We start from the raw sequence: 14,897 nt of genomic DNA on the forward strand, positions 1-14,897 counted from the left end.
TATTTTTAAATTTTTATTTTGATTTATAATTTGTCTCATGAATTATTTAGAAGTGTGCCTTTTAATTTCCAAATCTATGAAGTCTTATCTGTTTTTTATTTCTAACTTAGTAATATTGAGGTCAGAAACATAGTTCCTGTCTTCTACTAAGTAAATTTAAATAGAGCTATCTTTATGTCAAGGTCCTCAGCATGATGCCATTCAAATATCCTACCCTATGTACCTCTGTTCCCCAAAACACACATCTTGATCCTGTCAGGCCAGGGTTATTAAGCAACTTTATGCTCATTCCAGCCTCCATGTCTCCATTTATTTTTAATTGGATGAACTGATATCCTCTTTTCATCAGTGAGACTGTTTTTTGTATCATGACCATTAAGCTGCTTCCCTAGTTGCTTTTCTCCCTTTGATGTATTATTTTTTAAATTCTTAGATTGTTTATTCTGGAGCTCCCTTGAAAGTGAAAGTGAAAGTGAAGTAGCTCAGTCATGTCCGACTCTTTGCCACCCCGTGGACTGTAGCCCGCCAGGCTCCTCCATCCATGGGATTCTCCAGGCAAGAGTAGTGGAGTGGGGTTGCCATTTTCTTCTCCAGGGGATCTTCCCCACCCAGGGATCAAACCCAGGACTCCCGCATTGCAGGCAGATGCTCCCTTAAGGTTCTTCTAAAATTTTTACATGTTTTAAAATTTTAAACTTACGTTAAGATTTTAGATTCAGCAATGGATTTATGTAAATATAATTCTCCTCTATGTGCTTTTTTTTCACATACTTTGATGTTTGTGTCATATTGCGTTGATAGCCAATGGAAAGGATAAGTGTTTTTTTAAATCTGTATTTGAGTGAATATATTTCCCCCAGTGCTTCCTAAGCCTATTTTCTTCATGTTTTTTCCTTTTCCAACTATCTGCTCCTTTCACCAGAGAATAGTAATATTTTTGAGAACTACATAACACATACACACTAAGTTCTTTACTCACATTCTTATTTAATTATCAGCAAAGCTCTGTTTGAGAAGCATTATAATTACCCGTATTGCAGATGAGGAAGCTGAAGCAGAAACCTGTAAGTGACTTTTTCAAGGTCACACAGTTAAAATATAGTAAAGACAGTTTGAACCTGGACCCATCTGACAATGGAGCCAAAGTGCTTAGGTACTACCCCACACTGATTTCAAGAGTTTCTGGATTCTCTAAGCACTGGGATGGTTGCCAGGTAACTAAGCAAAGAGCATATTGAATTGGAAACAGTTCAGTGCTCTTCTAAGATATTCTTAAGATTAAATTCAGTAATTAGGCTCTTATACAATACCAAGAGAAAATTTCTTTTGGTAATGTAGAAAAGTAATCAGTGAAATAAGCACTACCATATGCTATCTTTGATGAATGTTTCAGTCAAAATGTGTAAGCATAGTACAAGGAAGAAATGCATTCTTCATATGAGAACAAGTTCTTGAGAAGAAAAGATTTTTCTTTTAGAGTTTAGTGCTTATTAAGATCTTTATAACTGAAATTTAACTAAGAAGAAAGTTTATAATATACTGGAGACTTTGTAACAGAAGGATTTCTACTGCATAAAAGACAAATAATACCTTAGATGTCCCTTCTTGTTTCTCCCTTCTTCCTTCCAATACTATTCACTAACTCACCTGAGGCTGAATCATCAGGAATCTTTCATGCCTGTACACAGAAGGCGGTACACCTCCTTCCCCTCTTTTTCCCACTTTTCACATTTTAAAAGCATTGAAAAATGTTTTTCTATACTAATAATAGCTGTCATTTAATAAATATCCACTATATGCCATGCATTGTTAAGCAATGTTTGTATTATCTCCAGTTTTCACACCTTTCCTTACAGATAAGAAATCAATACCCGGAGAAATGGTTCTTTGATTTACCGAAGGTCACAAACCTCTAACCAAATGGGATAGTGATTATAGTTAGAAGGATGATTAGTTAAGATATTATTTACCATTAATCACACAGAATTGGGATTCACACCCAAATGTGTTTGGCAACTAATATATGCTGCCACCCAAACTATTTGCCTCTGAAAAGCCAAAAATAGGAACTCAGCAACTTGATTCTTAAAGTGACACTAAAATTCATTAACCTTCTATGAGATATTAAATTTATATATTGTCAAATCCTAATTTCCTAAAATTTACTTTTTATTCTGTAATTTATTTTCTCAGGAGTAGTATATAAATATAAGTAATATAACTAAACTTTAAATTATAAGAAAACATCCAGTATTAAAATATTATGAATATAAGATATAAAGTCCTGGGGATGTAATATACAACATTATGCCTGTAGTTAAAAAATAAAATACTGTATTGATACATTTGAAAGTTGCTAAGTGAGTCAATCTAAAAGTTTTCATCAAAAGGAAAAAAATTTGTAATTATATAAGGTTCAGTTCAGTTTAGTTCAGTCACTCAGTCGTGTCCGACTCTTTGCGACCCCATGAATTGCAGCACACCAGGCCCCCCTGTCCATCACCAACTCCCGGAGTTCACTCAGACTCACGTCCATCGAGTCCGTGATGCCATCCAGCCATCTCATCCTCTGTCATCCCCTTCTCCTCCTGCCCCCAATCCCTCCCAGCATCAGGGTCTTTTCCATTGAGTCAACTCTTTGCATGAGGTGGCCAAAGTACTGGAGCTTCAGCTTTAGCATCATTCCTTCCAAAGAAATCCCAGGGTTGATCTCCTTCAGAATGGACTGGTTGGATCTCCTTGCAGTCCAAGGGACTCTCAAGAGTCTTATCCAACACCACAGTTCAAAAGCATCAATTCTTTGGCGCTCAGCCTTCTTCACAGTCCAACTCTCACATCCATACATGACCACAGGAAAAACCATAGTCTTGACTAGACGGACCTTAGTCGGCAAAGTAATGTCTCTGCTTTTGAATATACTATCTAGGTTGGTCATAACTTTTCTTCCAAGGGAGTAAGCATCTTTTAATTTCATGGCTGCAGTCACCATCTGCAGTGATTTTGGAGCCCCGCCCCCAAAATAAAGTCTGACACTGTTTCTGCTGTTTCCCCATCTATTTCCCATGAAGTGATGGGACCAGATGACATGATCTTTGTTTCCTGAATGTTGAGCTTTAAGCCAACTTTTTCACTCTCCACTTTCACTTTCATCAAGAGGCTTTTTAGTTCCTCTTCACTTTCTGCCATAAGGGTGATATGTCATCTGCATATCTGAGGTTATTGATATTTCTCCCGGCAATCTTGATTCCAGCTTGTGCTTCTTCCAGTCCAGCGTTTCTCATGATGTACTCTGCATAGAAGTTAAATAAGCACGGTGACAATATACAGCCTTGATGTACTCCTTTTCCTATTTGGAACCAGTCTGTTGTTCCATGTCCAGTTCTAACTGTTGCTTCCTGACCTGCATACAGATTTCTCAAGAGACAGGTTAGGTGGTCTGGTATTCCCATCTCTTTCAGAATTGTCCACAGTTTATTGTGATCCCCACAATCAAAGGCTTTGGCATAGTCAATAAAGCAGAAATAGATGTTATTCTGGAACTCTCTTGCTTTTTCCATGATCCAGCAGATGTTGGCAATTTGATCTCTGGTTCCTCTGCCTTTTCTAAAACCAGCTTGAACATCAGGGAGTTCACGGTTCACATAAAGTGACGGATGGTAACTAAACTCATGTGGTAATCATATCGCAATATATATGTCAAGTAATTCTGCTGTACACCTTGAACTTATACAGTGTTGTATGTCAGTTATATTGCAACAAACCTGAAAAAAAGAAAAAATATTGCAAATATAAATTCTGACCCCCTTATGCTATCATTTTAAGAATTAATAAATTAAATGATTTAAATGCCTTATAAAATTCCATTTATGAACACAACAAAAGCACTATGGTTAGAAATGAGAATTCTTTTGTTATGAAATTAACAAGTAAATTATGTATTCCAATTAATAAGGTAAACTGTAAGAATTTTCTTTTACCACTGAAATTATTCAGTTATCCTGGCTGAGAGTTCTTAGAGTAGTTGGAAATGTTTCTCTTCTGATCACAGAGTTGCCTACAATAGTTTTGTTATTTATTCCCAGGAAACATATCCCGGAAGCAAAAATCAAATAATATTTGAAAACTTTATTTCTGGAGCATATTATATCATAAAACTGATTAGATAGTAAAATCTATTATAATAAAAAAGGACATGAAATCAAAATTTAAATGAATGAATTTTACCTTACTACTATTTAGAATCTTATAACTAAATATTTGACTGTTTATACTAGAAGCATTATGACAATATATTAATATCTTGTCTGTGGCTAAACAGTATTTTCTATTACACAGAAAATAATCATATTAGTTTTGTTTATAGGGGATTTTAAGAACTAAACTTCCTACTGTTTAATTTCAATCTCTAAGACTTTTTTTTTGCTTAGACTAGTAATTGTGTATTAGACAATGTAATAGTTTCATTCATTCATATTTCATGACTCAATCAATTCAGCAGAAATTCATTGAGTATCATTGACAAGGCACTACTAAGCTTGAAGGAAGGATAAAAGGATGAGTAAGACTTTGAAAGAGACATGGTAGCAGCTACGAGATAAAGCAAGCAAAGTAAGATCAATACTGTAATGAAAGTATAAAGTGCTATGTAATCACAGCATGGGAGCATTTAGCTCCCACTGATTACATGTGTAATGGGAGAGTTAGAAAAGAAAGTTAATATTGAATGTGCTTAGTCATTCAGTCATGTCCGACTCTTTTCGGCCCCCTGGAATGTAGCCTGCCAGGCTCCTCTGTCCATGGAATTTTTCAGGCAAGAATCCTGGAGTGGGGTGTCATTTCCTACTCCAGGGGATCTTCCTGACCCAGGGATCGAACCCACATTTCTCCCCTCCCCTGCACTGGCCAGTGGATTCTTTACCACCGCTGCTGCTGCTGCTGCTAAGTCGCTTCAGTCGTGTCCGACTCTGTGCGACCCCATAGACTAGTGCCACCGAATACCTACACTGAAAGTATCCCAGGTCTTTTTCTATAAATGCTATTTTATTCAATCCTTAGCAAATTGACAGATACTTTTAAATTATCTTTTTTGTCAGAAACAGACTCACAGACTTAGAAAATAAAACTTATGGCTACCAAAGGGGAAAGGTAGAGAGGGATAAGTTGGGAGTCTGGGAATGATATATGCACACTTAAAACAGATAACTAGCAAGGGCTTCCCAGGTGGCGCAGCGGCAAAGAACACGGGAGATGCGGGTTCAATCCCTGAATAGGGATGATCCCCCGGAGGAAATGGCAACCCACTCCAGTACTCTTGCCTGGGAAATCCCGTGGACAGAGGAGCCTGGTGGGCTGAAGTCCATAGGGTTGCAAAGAGTGGGACACAACTGAGCGACTAAGCATGCTAAGCATTCGAGCAAGGGAATAGATAATAACACAAGGATAATAGATACTAGCACAGTGAAGTAACCTAAATGGGAAAAGAACATGAAAAAGAAAAGATACATGTATATGTATAGCTGAAAAAATTAGCTTAGTTTTTGAAGGACTCTGACTTTTTTTCTTTTATTATCTGTCATATATGATGCCTTTTCTTCTTTCAATATCTGCGATGTATGGTGCCTTAAATTCAAGTGAAAAATAGAAATCTTGTCCCAAAATAAATAAAACTAAAATTCTGTAGGTTCTTAGAAAGCAAGATTAATACGACTTGAATGGAATGAAGCAGAGCCAAAACAGCAGTGTGCCCCACTGATTACTCAGGCCCCAGCACCACTCCTCCCTCCCAGGTCTGGGTGGGGTGTGCCTAAACTTTGCAGCTTCTCTTGCATCTGGACCGAAGAAGCATCTTGAGGAATTACTTAGCAATACACAGCTTCTAGGGCTTTGCACACCTGTCTCCTCTGCCTAGAAGCTTTCTTCCCCATCCTGTCTGTGATATTATCTGGTGACTTTGCTTTCATGTCTAATCTTGGACATCACCTCCTCTGAGTCTCAGCCATAGATACACACCCTTGTCTGAATTAAGGACCCCTCTTCTCTATTTGCATCCTGTTCTAACCTCATTGTAGTCCTTTTCTCTACAAGTCTGCCACCACCTGGCAGGCAGGAATGGTATTTTATTTTGCCCAGGCCCTACTACTACTCCTCTAAGTCGCTTCAGTCGTGTCCGACTCTGTGCAACCCCATAGATAGCTAGCACAGTAATATCATATCATAGGTGCTTATTATAGACTGAAGTGTTGTTCAGTTGCTAAATGTGTCCAATTCTTTGTGACCAATTGTTAACAACGGATTGAAGTGTGACCCATTGAAACAAGAGATGTGTGGAAGTCCTAATCCCCAGTACCATCAAAATGTGACTTTATTTGGAAGTAGAATCAAGGAGAAAAAGCAATGTGACAATGAAAGCAGAGATTGGAGTTACGCAGCTGCAAGCCAAGGAATGCCACAGATTTTCAGCAAATGATCAGAAGCTAGGAAGAGGCAAAGGAGGATTCCCCTACAGGTTTCAGAGGGAGCATGGCCCTGCTGCAGTTTTATTTTGGACTTCTAGCCTTCACAACTGTGTGACAATAAATATCTGCTGTTTTAAGCCACCTGATTTTTGATACTTTGTTACTGAGTCCTAAGAAAGTAGTGTAACACCTTTGAATGGATGACCTAGAACTTTTACCTGGCTGTGACAAATCTGTCCATTCTCAGTTTTATTTTCCTTCTAGCTTTGATCTAAGCTCCTCTCACTGTACTTGGCCATTTGAAGCTATGAGTTTCATTTGTCAGATTCCCAGGTCTCTTCTCTTGTTCTCAAGTATTCCAGATGTGATTTTCTGTCTGGCCATCTCCAACACTGGACATATGTGGATTCTATGGGGGGAAAAATGTGTACCTATATTTGCTTCTTTAAATACCAAAAGTGAAGTGAAAGTGCTAGTTGTTCAGTCGTGTCTTTGTGACCCTAGGGACTATAGCCCATCAGACTCTTCTGTCCATGGGATTTCCTAGGCAAGAATACTAGAATGGGTTGCCATTTCCTTCTCCAAGGCATCTTCTGAACCCAGGGATCAAACCTGGGTCTCCTGCATGGCAGGTGGATTCTTTACTGCCTGAGCCACCAGGGAAGCACTGTATACAGTCTATATCTTGGTAAATCTTTGTGCCCGCACTTTTTTTTTTTTTTTTTTACTTTTAAGCAGCAGAGTGGGTATCAAATCCAATCCTGCCACTTTAAAGCTTGCTGCTGCTACTGCTGCTAAGTCGCTTCAGTCGTGTCCGACTCTGTGCGACCCCATAGATGGCAGCCCACCAGGCTCCCCCATCCCTGGGATTCTCCAGGCAAGAACACTGGAGTGGGGTGCCATTGCCTTCTCTGCTTTAAAGCTTAGGTAAATTATTTAACCTCAGTACTCTTCACATTCCTCATATGTAAAATGGATGACAGCGGTGTCAAACTTCCAACTTATTAAAAGAAAATAATGATATAATACATATATCAAGCTTTTAGCATGGTTCATGTAATAAAATCAGTGACAGCTATTGTTATATGGGCAAGAAAAATTCCCTCCATTTACGATCGAAATCAAATTTATTTTGTAAAGCAGCACCTCTGGAACAAAACTGAATTGTATAGATGAAAAGTATAAATCTATCATGGAAAACAACTGTTTATTTCTGCCCCAAAATACAAGAAGGAAAATGGAAAAAAATCCATCCCTCCTCCCATGGACACAAAGCTTTATTTTTAAGTCAAAAGACTCACCTACTTCTTTTTCTCTCTTTAAACAGGCTAAAAAGAGAGATGAAATTATCCAACTCTTAAGAAAACAAAGAGAAGAAAGGATCTTGGTGAGACTGATAGTGAGGCATTTAGATAAATCTTTGGGGGGTGGCAAATTCTAAGAGGTTTTTTATCTTTATCCTTTAAATCTTGATGCCCATGGTCCAGAGCCTTCTATATGCTGGAGGTGGGGCAAGGCATAGCTATCAGATAATTTGAGAATCCTTGATAAACCAAAGATATCTCCAGAGCGTGCAACTCTGCTGGCACAGAAATGGTGCTATTATCACAGGGCTTATTGTCACCTGTTATAAAGCTGTCAGATATTAACATGGGCTACTTCATTGCTAGTAGGTACAAACAAGTTCCATTCTGAGAGCACGTTTTTAAGTCCAACAAAGTTAGCCTAGGTACCTAATTAACACAATCAGCTATATAGTACAGTACTGTAATGGGTTTATAAGACTTTTCACACAAATAATACATTTAAAAAAACAAAAATTAAGCATTTTTAATCCTAGAGTACAGTTACCTTGAAAAACACAGTAGTATAGTACAACAGCTGGCCTACCAGGGCTGGAGTTACTGACTGGAGGAGGGAGCGGAGGTGGGAGACGGTAGAGCTGAAGGACCGTCAGCAACAGGAGATGGAGGGCGAGCTGCCATTTCATTCACACCTTTTGAGTGAACATACAAACATACATTTGTATCTTTGAAAGTCTGCAACTTGAAGGTTCACCTGTAGGGGACTTACTGTATTTGTTTTATAATGACTGATTTTGCTTAGATCATACAAAAACAAATGCTAAATAAACAATATAAACAAACAATAAAAGCAATAGCATCCCATAGTCTTATGGATGTACAAACACACTCTCCTGAATGAACCCCAAATGCCTTAATCTGAACCATTTCTAACACCATAGTCTCCAGGTTTAAGAAGATAGTGATTATAAACTCTGTGATAATTTTACTTCAGATTTTTCTTAAGTAAGTAAATTTCAGTCATTGCAAGAAGTAAAAATTTTCCTTTTTGATGTTTGTTTTGTTTTAGAAAGAACTGATTTCCCTTCCGCATAAACCAAAAGGCAAAGTACACAAAGCAAAGTAAGTTTACCTCTGTCAAAAATAGTCTGACCTTTCTATTGTTGTTCAGTTGCTAAGTTGTGTCCGACTCTTTGTGATCCTATGAATTGCAGCACACCAGGCTTCTCTGTCCATCACTGCTTCCCTGAGTTTGCTCAAACTTATGTCCATTGAGTCAGTGATACCATCCAACCATCACATCCTCTGTCACCCCCTTCTCCCCTCTCCCTCAATTTTTCCCAGCATCAGGGACTTTTCCAATGAGTTAGTTCTTTGCATCAGGTGCCAAAGTATTGGAACTTCAGTTTCAGCATCAGTCTTTCTAATAAATATTCAGGGTTGGTTTCTTTTAGGATTGACTGGTTTGATCTCCTTGCTGTTCAAGAGACTGTCAAGAGCCTTCTCCAACACTACAGCTGGAAACCATCAGTTCTTCAGCGCTCAGTCTTCTTTATGGTCCAACTCTCACATCAATACATGACTGCTGGATAACCATAGCTTTGACTATATGGATCTTTGTTGGCAAAGTAATGTCTCTGCTTTTTTTTTTAACACTGTCTAAGTTTGACATAGCTTTCCTTCCAAGGAGCAAGCGTCTTTTAATTTTGTGGCTGCAGTCACTGTCCACATTGATTTTGGAGCCCAAGAAAATGAAATCTGACACTGTTTCCACATTTTCTCCATCTATTTGCCATGAAGTGATAGGACTGGATACCATGACCTTAGTTTTTTGAATGTTGAGTTTTAAGCCAGCTTTTTCACTCTCCTCTTTCACCTTTGTCAAAAGGCTCTATAGTTCCTCCTCATTTTCTGCCATGAAGTGGTATCATCTGCATATCTGAGGTTGTTGATATTTCTCCCAACAATATTGATTTCAGCTTGTAATTCATCTAACCCGGCATTTTGCATGGTGTATTCTGCTTAGAAATTAAATAAGCAGGGTTACAGTATACAGCCTTGATGTACTCCTGTCCCAGTCTTGCACCAGTCCATTGTTCCATGTCTGGTTCTAACTGTTGCTTCTTGTCCTGCATACAGGTTTCTCGGGAGGCAGGTAAGGTGGTCCGGTATTCCCATCTCCTTAAGAATATTCCAGTTTGTTGTCATCCTCACAGTCAAAGCCTTTAGCATTGTCAATGAAGCAGAAGCAGATTTTTTTTTTAAATTCCCTTGCTTTTTCTGTGATCCAGCATTTGTTAGTAATGTGATCTCTGGTTCCTCTGCCTTGTCTAAATCCAGCTTGTACATCTGGAAGTTCCTGGTTCATGAACTGCTAAAGCCTAGCTTGAAGGATTTTGAGCAAAATCTTGCTGGCATGTGAAATGAGTGCAACTGAATAATAATTTAAACATTCTTTGGCATTGCTCTTCCTTGGGATTGGAATGAAAACTGACCTTTTGCCAGTCCTGTGGCCACTGCTGAGTTTTCCAAATTTGCTGGCATAATGAGTGCAGCATTTTAACAGCATCATCTTTTAAGATTTGAAACAGCGCAACAGGAATTCCATCACCTTTCTGGTTTCCCTGTGAAGAAGTGCTTCTTTTTTCCTTACTCAATTTTTTCCCTAACTTCAAATATTCTTTATAAAATCCCACCCACTGCTTTAGGGATTTCTTGCTTTGAGAAACCTTTCTTCTTCTCATCTACATAGAAGTGTGTGTCCGCTTATCTGTCTGTGCAATACAAAACACCGGTTGATGCACACAGGGGAATAGATCAACCTTGAGCCTCTGTACACATTCCATTCCCCTCCCTCCCTTCTCACCCCAGGGAATTGTATCCACCTGCCCTCACACCCTCTCAGCTCCCCTCTCTCCCAGCAACACTGAGCCCTCTCATTTTTGGCAAAACAGCATGTCCTCTAGATTTTCAACTCTGATACAACCAAAGGCATACCTAAAATTGCTCTATCTTAATCCATATAGCAAGGGCTAGCCTCACAGTTCCGGATGGATCGCCTTATTCCCAGAATACTGCTACAGCAGCACCAGGCACAGGGTCCAGAAGAGTTTAAAGGAAACTGGCTATCACCTGTTAATGACTAAAGAATCCCTAATTAAAAACGTCTCCATCTTTGTATTATGACTGAAACCCAAGGTGTCTAACTCAACATTAGCTTGACAGATGTTTATTTACATACTACATTCATGGATTAACAAGAAGTAATAGAATTTTTATTCTTATCTTATTGGTACTGAGGCCAACTTCCGTTAATGTTATCAGATGTTATTAATGAAAACATGAATATGTCTACCCTGACTTTTTTAAAGTTCTGGAAAAAAAAATTGGAAAAGTCACTTAATGACCTAATATTTTCTACACAATGTTTAGCAACTTAATTTCTTGCTTTTCAGTGTCAGACGATTTGATTTAATTTATAAGGGTAGAGCAAAATTAGTTCAGTGAAAATTTCATTTACTTGATTCAAATAATAAAGATTGCTACTTGAATTGTATCAGCAGATCTGTCTGGGTTCTGCAGAGGAAGTAGAAGTGTTAGTTACTCAGTTGTGTCTGACTCTTTGTCACCCCATGGACTATAGCCCGCCAAGCTCCTCTGTCCATGGGATTCTCCAGGCAAGAATACTGGAGTAGGTAACCATTCCCTTCTCCAGGGGACCTTTCCAACCCAGGCATGGAACTCAGGTCCTGCGTTACAGGCAGATTCTTTACCGTCCGAGCCACCAGGCAAGCCCTGGGTACCTTAGATTTCTGTGCATATTTTTATTGGGATGATCAGAACAGTCCTGTTACTATACATGTGGAGTCACTTAAGAGTAAAACATTATTCCACAACTGGGACAGATTAATGATATAATGATATAATGATATAAGTGCTATATAATGATATATATATATAATATATTATATATATTATATATATATTATATATATATAATATAATAATATAATGATATAAGTGCTAACCTAATTCCTTCTGGCATGGCCTTTCTCCTCTGTTCTAAAGCCTTGAATTTCACTCTGTTTCACTGCGACATCTTCCTCTAAGCTTCTTACACAGAAGAATCTGTGTCTGCACTGTTCTTTTGGCAATTAGTCATGCACTACTTTGTGCCCATATTTTATAATTATTCAACTCTTCTTTACTATGTTGTTATTTAACTTTTCACTTATTTTTTACTTGTCTTTGACTGTATTGTATGCTCCAAAAGAAATTGGGTCTAGCACAAAATGCCTAACACACTGCCTCCCTGTAGGAATTCAGAAAATATTTGTAAAAAACTAAAAAAATTTTTGGCCACACCACTTGGCTTTTGGGATCTTAATTCCCCAACCGGGGACTGAACCCGGACCCAGGCAGTGAAAAATGCCAAGTCCTAACCACTGGACCACCAGGGAATTCCATGTAACAAAAAGTTTTAGCTAAAAAAATGTCATGTTGTCCAGCATTAGCTAATTTAGAAAGTAGTATTTCTATACTGTACATTAGTTTGTGAACAATTTTAAATTGTGAAATATCTTAAGATTTTATTGTAATTTATTTTATTTATTTATTTATTATTATTATTTTTTAAATTTATTTTGTAATTTATTTTAAAGTTTAATTTTATTTTAATTTTACCCCCTTTCCTCTCCCTCCATCCTTTCTTGTCTACCCAAAGCTTCCCTACATAAACAAATCTGCCTTTACCATCACTCCTTCACCAGATCTTAGAATACTCCAGGTCCCATTCTGTCAGAAAGAAAGAACTAAAAAAGTGTGAACACAGTAAGGTTTTAGCGGCATTATGTTTTTTATCCACTCAGAAATATTTGCATTTTAAAAGAGGGCTGACTAGAAGGAATACTGGGTAATCCAAAGAAATCACCAGTGATGAAATCTCAGAAGTTTGACTCTTAGGTGAGCACATTATATTTACCTTTAGGAGGTCCACTCCCAAACCTTTCAAGTCACTTTGCAGTGGAATGACTATTCCTCCCACACAGAAATTGGTTGCAAAATCTAACCCATAGTTAGAATCCAACACAGTAAATTTTCATTGGAGAAACTTTCAAAAGTTGGTTTCATGCCACATTGTGTTCACAACTACAGAGTTCTGTACAGAGTTCTGAACTGATCCATGTTACTGCCAACAGGAAAGTGGTTTCACAGTCAGATAAAGAAGACCAGGAAGAAGTCAAAGCCTTGGACTAATTTGATTGACACCTGGGAGAGGATGGCTCACTTAGACCTTCACTCTTGAAACAACTGGCTCTTACATCAGGATCACTGGAATCAATTAAATTAGGCCAAAAAATAAAAGTTAAATATGCAGTGCTTCTAGGAGTACCAGCTATTGAGTACTTGTGTCTGTTTTACTTATTGAAAACCACTGCATTTGATACCACACAGTTATCATCTCTCTCATTTTATATATTCTCAGGCTCCAACTTATCTTGCTTTCATTTGAAGGGTATTTCCAGAACTGCTATATTTGATGTATATTATGAATATCAGATAAACAAAAAACAGGGACTTTATGTGCCTCAACTTGTAGACCACCATAAAAACAAGGGCTTCCCAGCTGGTGCTAGTGGTAAAGAATCCACCTGCCAATGCAGCAGACGTGGGTTCTATCTCTGGGTTAGGAATATCTCCTGGAGGAGGAAATGGCAACCTGCTCCAGTATTCTTGCCTGGGAAATCCCATGGGCAGAGGAGCCTGGTGGGCTACATCCATGAGGTTGCAAAGAGTCAGACATGACTGAGCAACAGCACAAAAGCACTACATATTCAACAAAAGTAAAAACAATAAGGAAATAGAGATGAAAGATCAGACCTGAAAACTTTAAAGTCTTCTTGCTATATATATAAAAAAAAATCCATTATCCAAAATTTGGTTTATTCAGCTTCTGGGACATGTCTGAAGTCAGCAGTGAATTGCTTCCAGTTTTGTGAATAGCTGGCTCAACATCCCCATGTCTTATACACATGTCTATAATCCCAGTGCTAACCTACCTCACTTACAAAGGTGGGATACACTGGAAAAGAGAAAGTTAAGACTTTGTCCCTTGTGTATTGCCCAACTGGCAGGCCTGCTCAGGATTGTACATGAGATTCCAGAGCTTGCAGCTCTATTTAGAAGCATCGTGCACTTTGCTCCTAAGCCTCCACCTGCAACTCCTGAACATAAACTTCGCAAAGTGCAGCTTCCATCCACAGTGCCAGCAGCAGAGCGGGTGACCCACTGGTCAGAACTTAATCATTAAGGGCACACCAAACTGCAAGGGAGGCTAGGAAACAGTCTTTAATGGGAATGGATGAGGGGATATCCGCCTAGTTGGAATTCAAGGACTCTATCACTAAAAGAAGTGGAAAATAGATATTAGCATTTCTGCTGTGACACTATTTGGAGAAAAACGTTTTGAACAAAAGAAAGGTAATCAGACCTAGAGAAGGGAAATTTAGAAAGTTACAGGTTGGCAATCTCATCTCAGCATTATCAAGATTAAAAATTACCCTGTCAGGATGATGTGTTTGTCTGCCGGACAGCTCTCTTATTGCAAAGATGGACATAGCTGGATATCAAAGCCTAAATTTCAAATCTTATAACTGATTTCCTTTGTCTTGATGCCATGCTCACTGAGAAATCTTTTTCCCTCCAGACGGCGAGTATGTACTCAAAAGACCAAGGCAAACTTTGGTTTACCTGATGACTATGTTTCTCAATGGGTGAATATATTAGTCTCTTAGATTGGGCTTGAGCTTGTCAAACTAAGGATTGGAGCCTGGACCAAGACAATTTTACCAATAAAAATTCCATTTTATGAGCTTTTTCAGCAACCAGCAGCATCGCTCTGTATTACCAGATGTAATGGTCAGGTATTGCTGCAACAGCATTGCATAACAAAGTGATCTAAAACATTTATTATTGTTTATATATCTGAAGGTCAGCTGAGGATTTGACTGTCTAAGTCTGGCCAGATAGCTCAGCTTCTGGCTGCAGGGCAGCTCTGCTTCTCACTATATGTCTGTTGATTGACAGAGGCCGCTCCGCCCTAGGTGTCTTCTTTGGGATCTACCTAGACAAGTGGGAT

The 14,897-nt window shown here is 38.5% G+C and overlaps 1 protein-coding gene across 2 annotated transcripts in view; it reads left to right on the forward strand.

Moving 5' to 3' along the window:
• HOATZ (HOATZ cilia and flagella associated protein) overlaps positions 1 to 13,153 on the forward strand; it is a 41,102-nt gene extending 27,949 nt beyond the window's left edge. Inside the window, exons 5-7 of one of the 2 annotated variants that reach the window (XM_040257976.1) lie at positions 7,783 to 7,842; positions 8,829 to 8,881; positions 12,958 to 13,153. In XM_040257976.1, the coding sequence (XP_040113910.1) occupies positions 7,783 to 7,842; positions 8,829 to 8,881; positions 12,958 to 13,015 (171 nt within the window). In that variant the 3' untranslated portion in view covers positions 13,016 to 13,153. The remainder of the gene's footprint in view (positions 1 to 7,782; positions 7,843 to 8,828; positions 8,882 to 12,957) is intronic. The other variant, XM_040257977.1, reaches the window with a different exon arrangement.
• Positions 13,154 to 14,897: the final 1,744 nt, after the last annotated feature.

The sequence above is a fragment of the Oryx dammah genome, unplaced genomic scaffold, assembly GCF_014754425.2.
Source record: "Oryx dammah isolate SB20612 unplaced genomic scaffold, SCBI_Odam_1.1 HiC_scaffold_17, whole genome shotgun sequence".
Lineage (NCBI taxonomy): Eukaryota > Metazoa > Chordata > Mammalia > Artiodactyla > Bovidae > Oryx > Oryx dammah.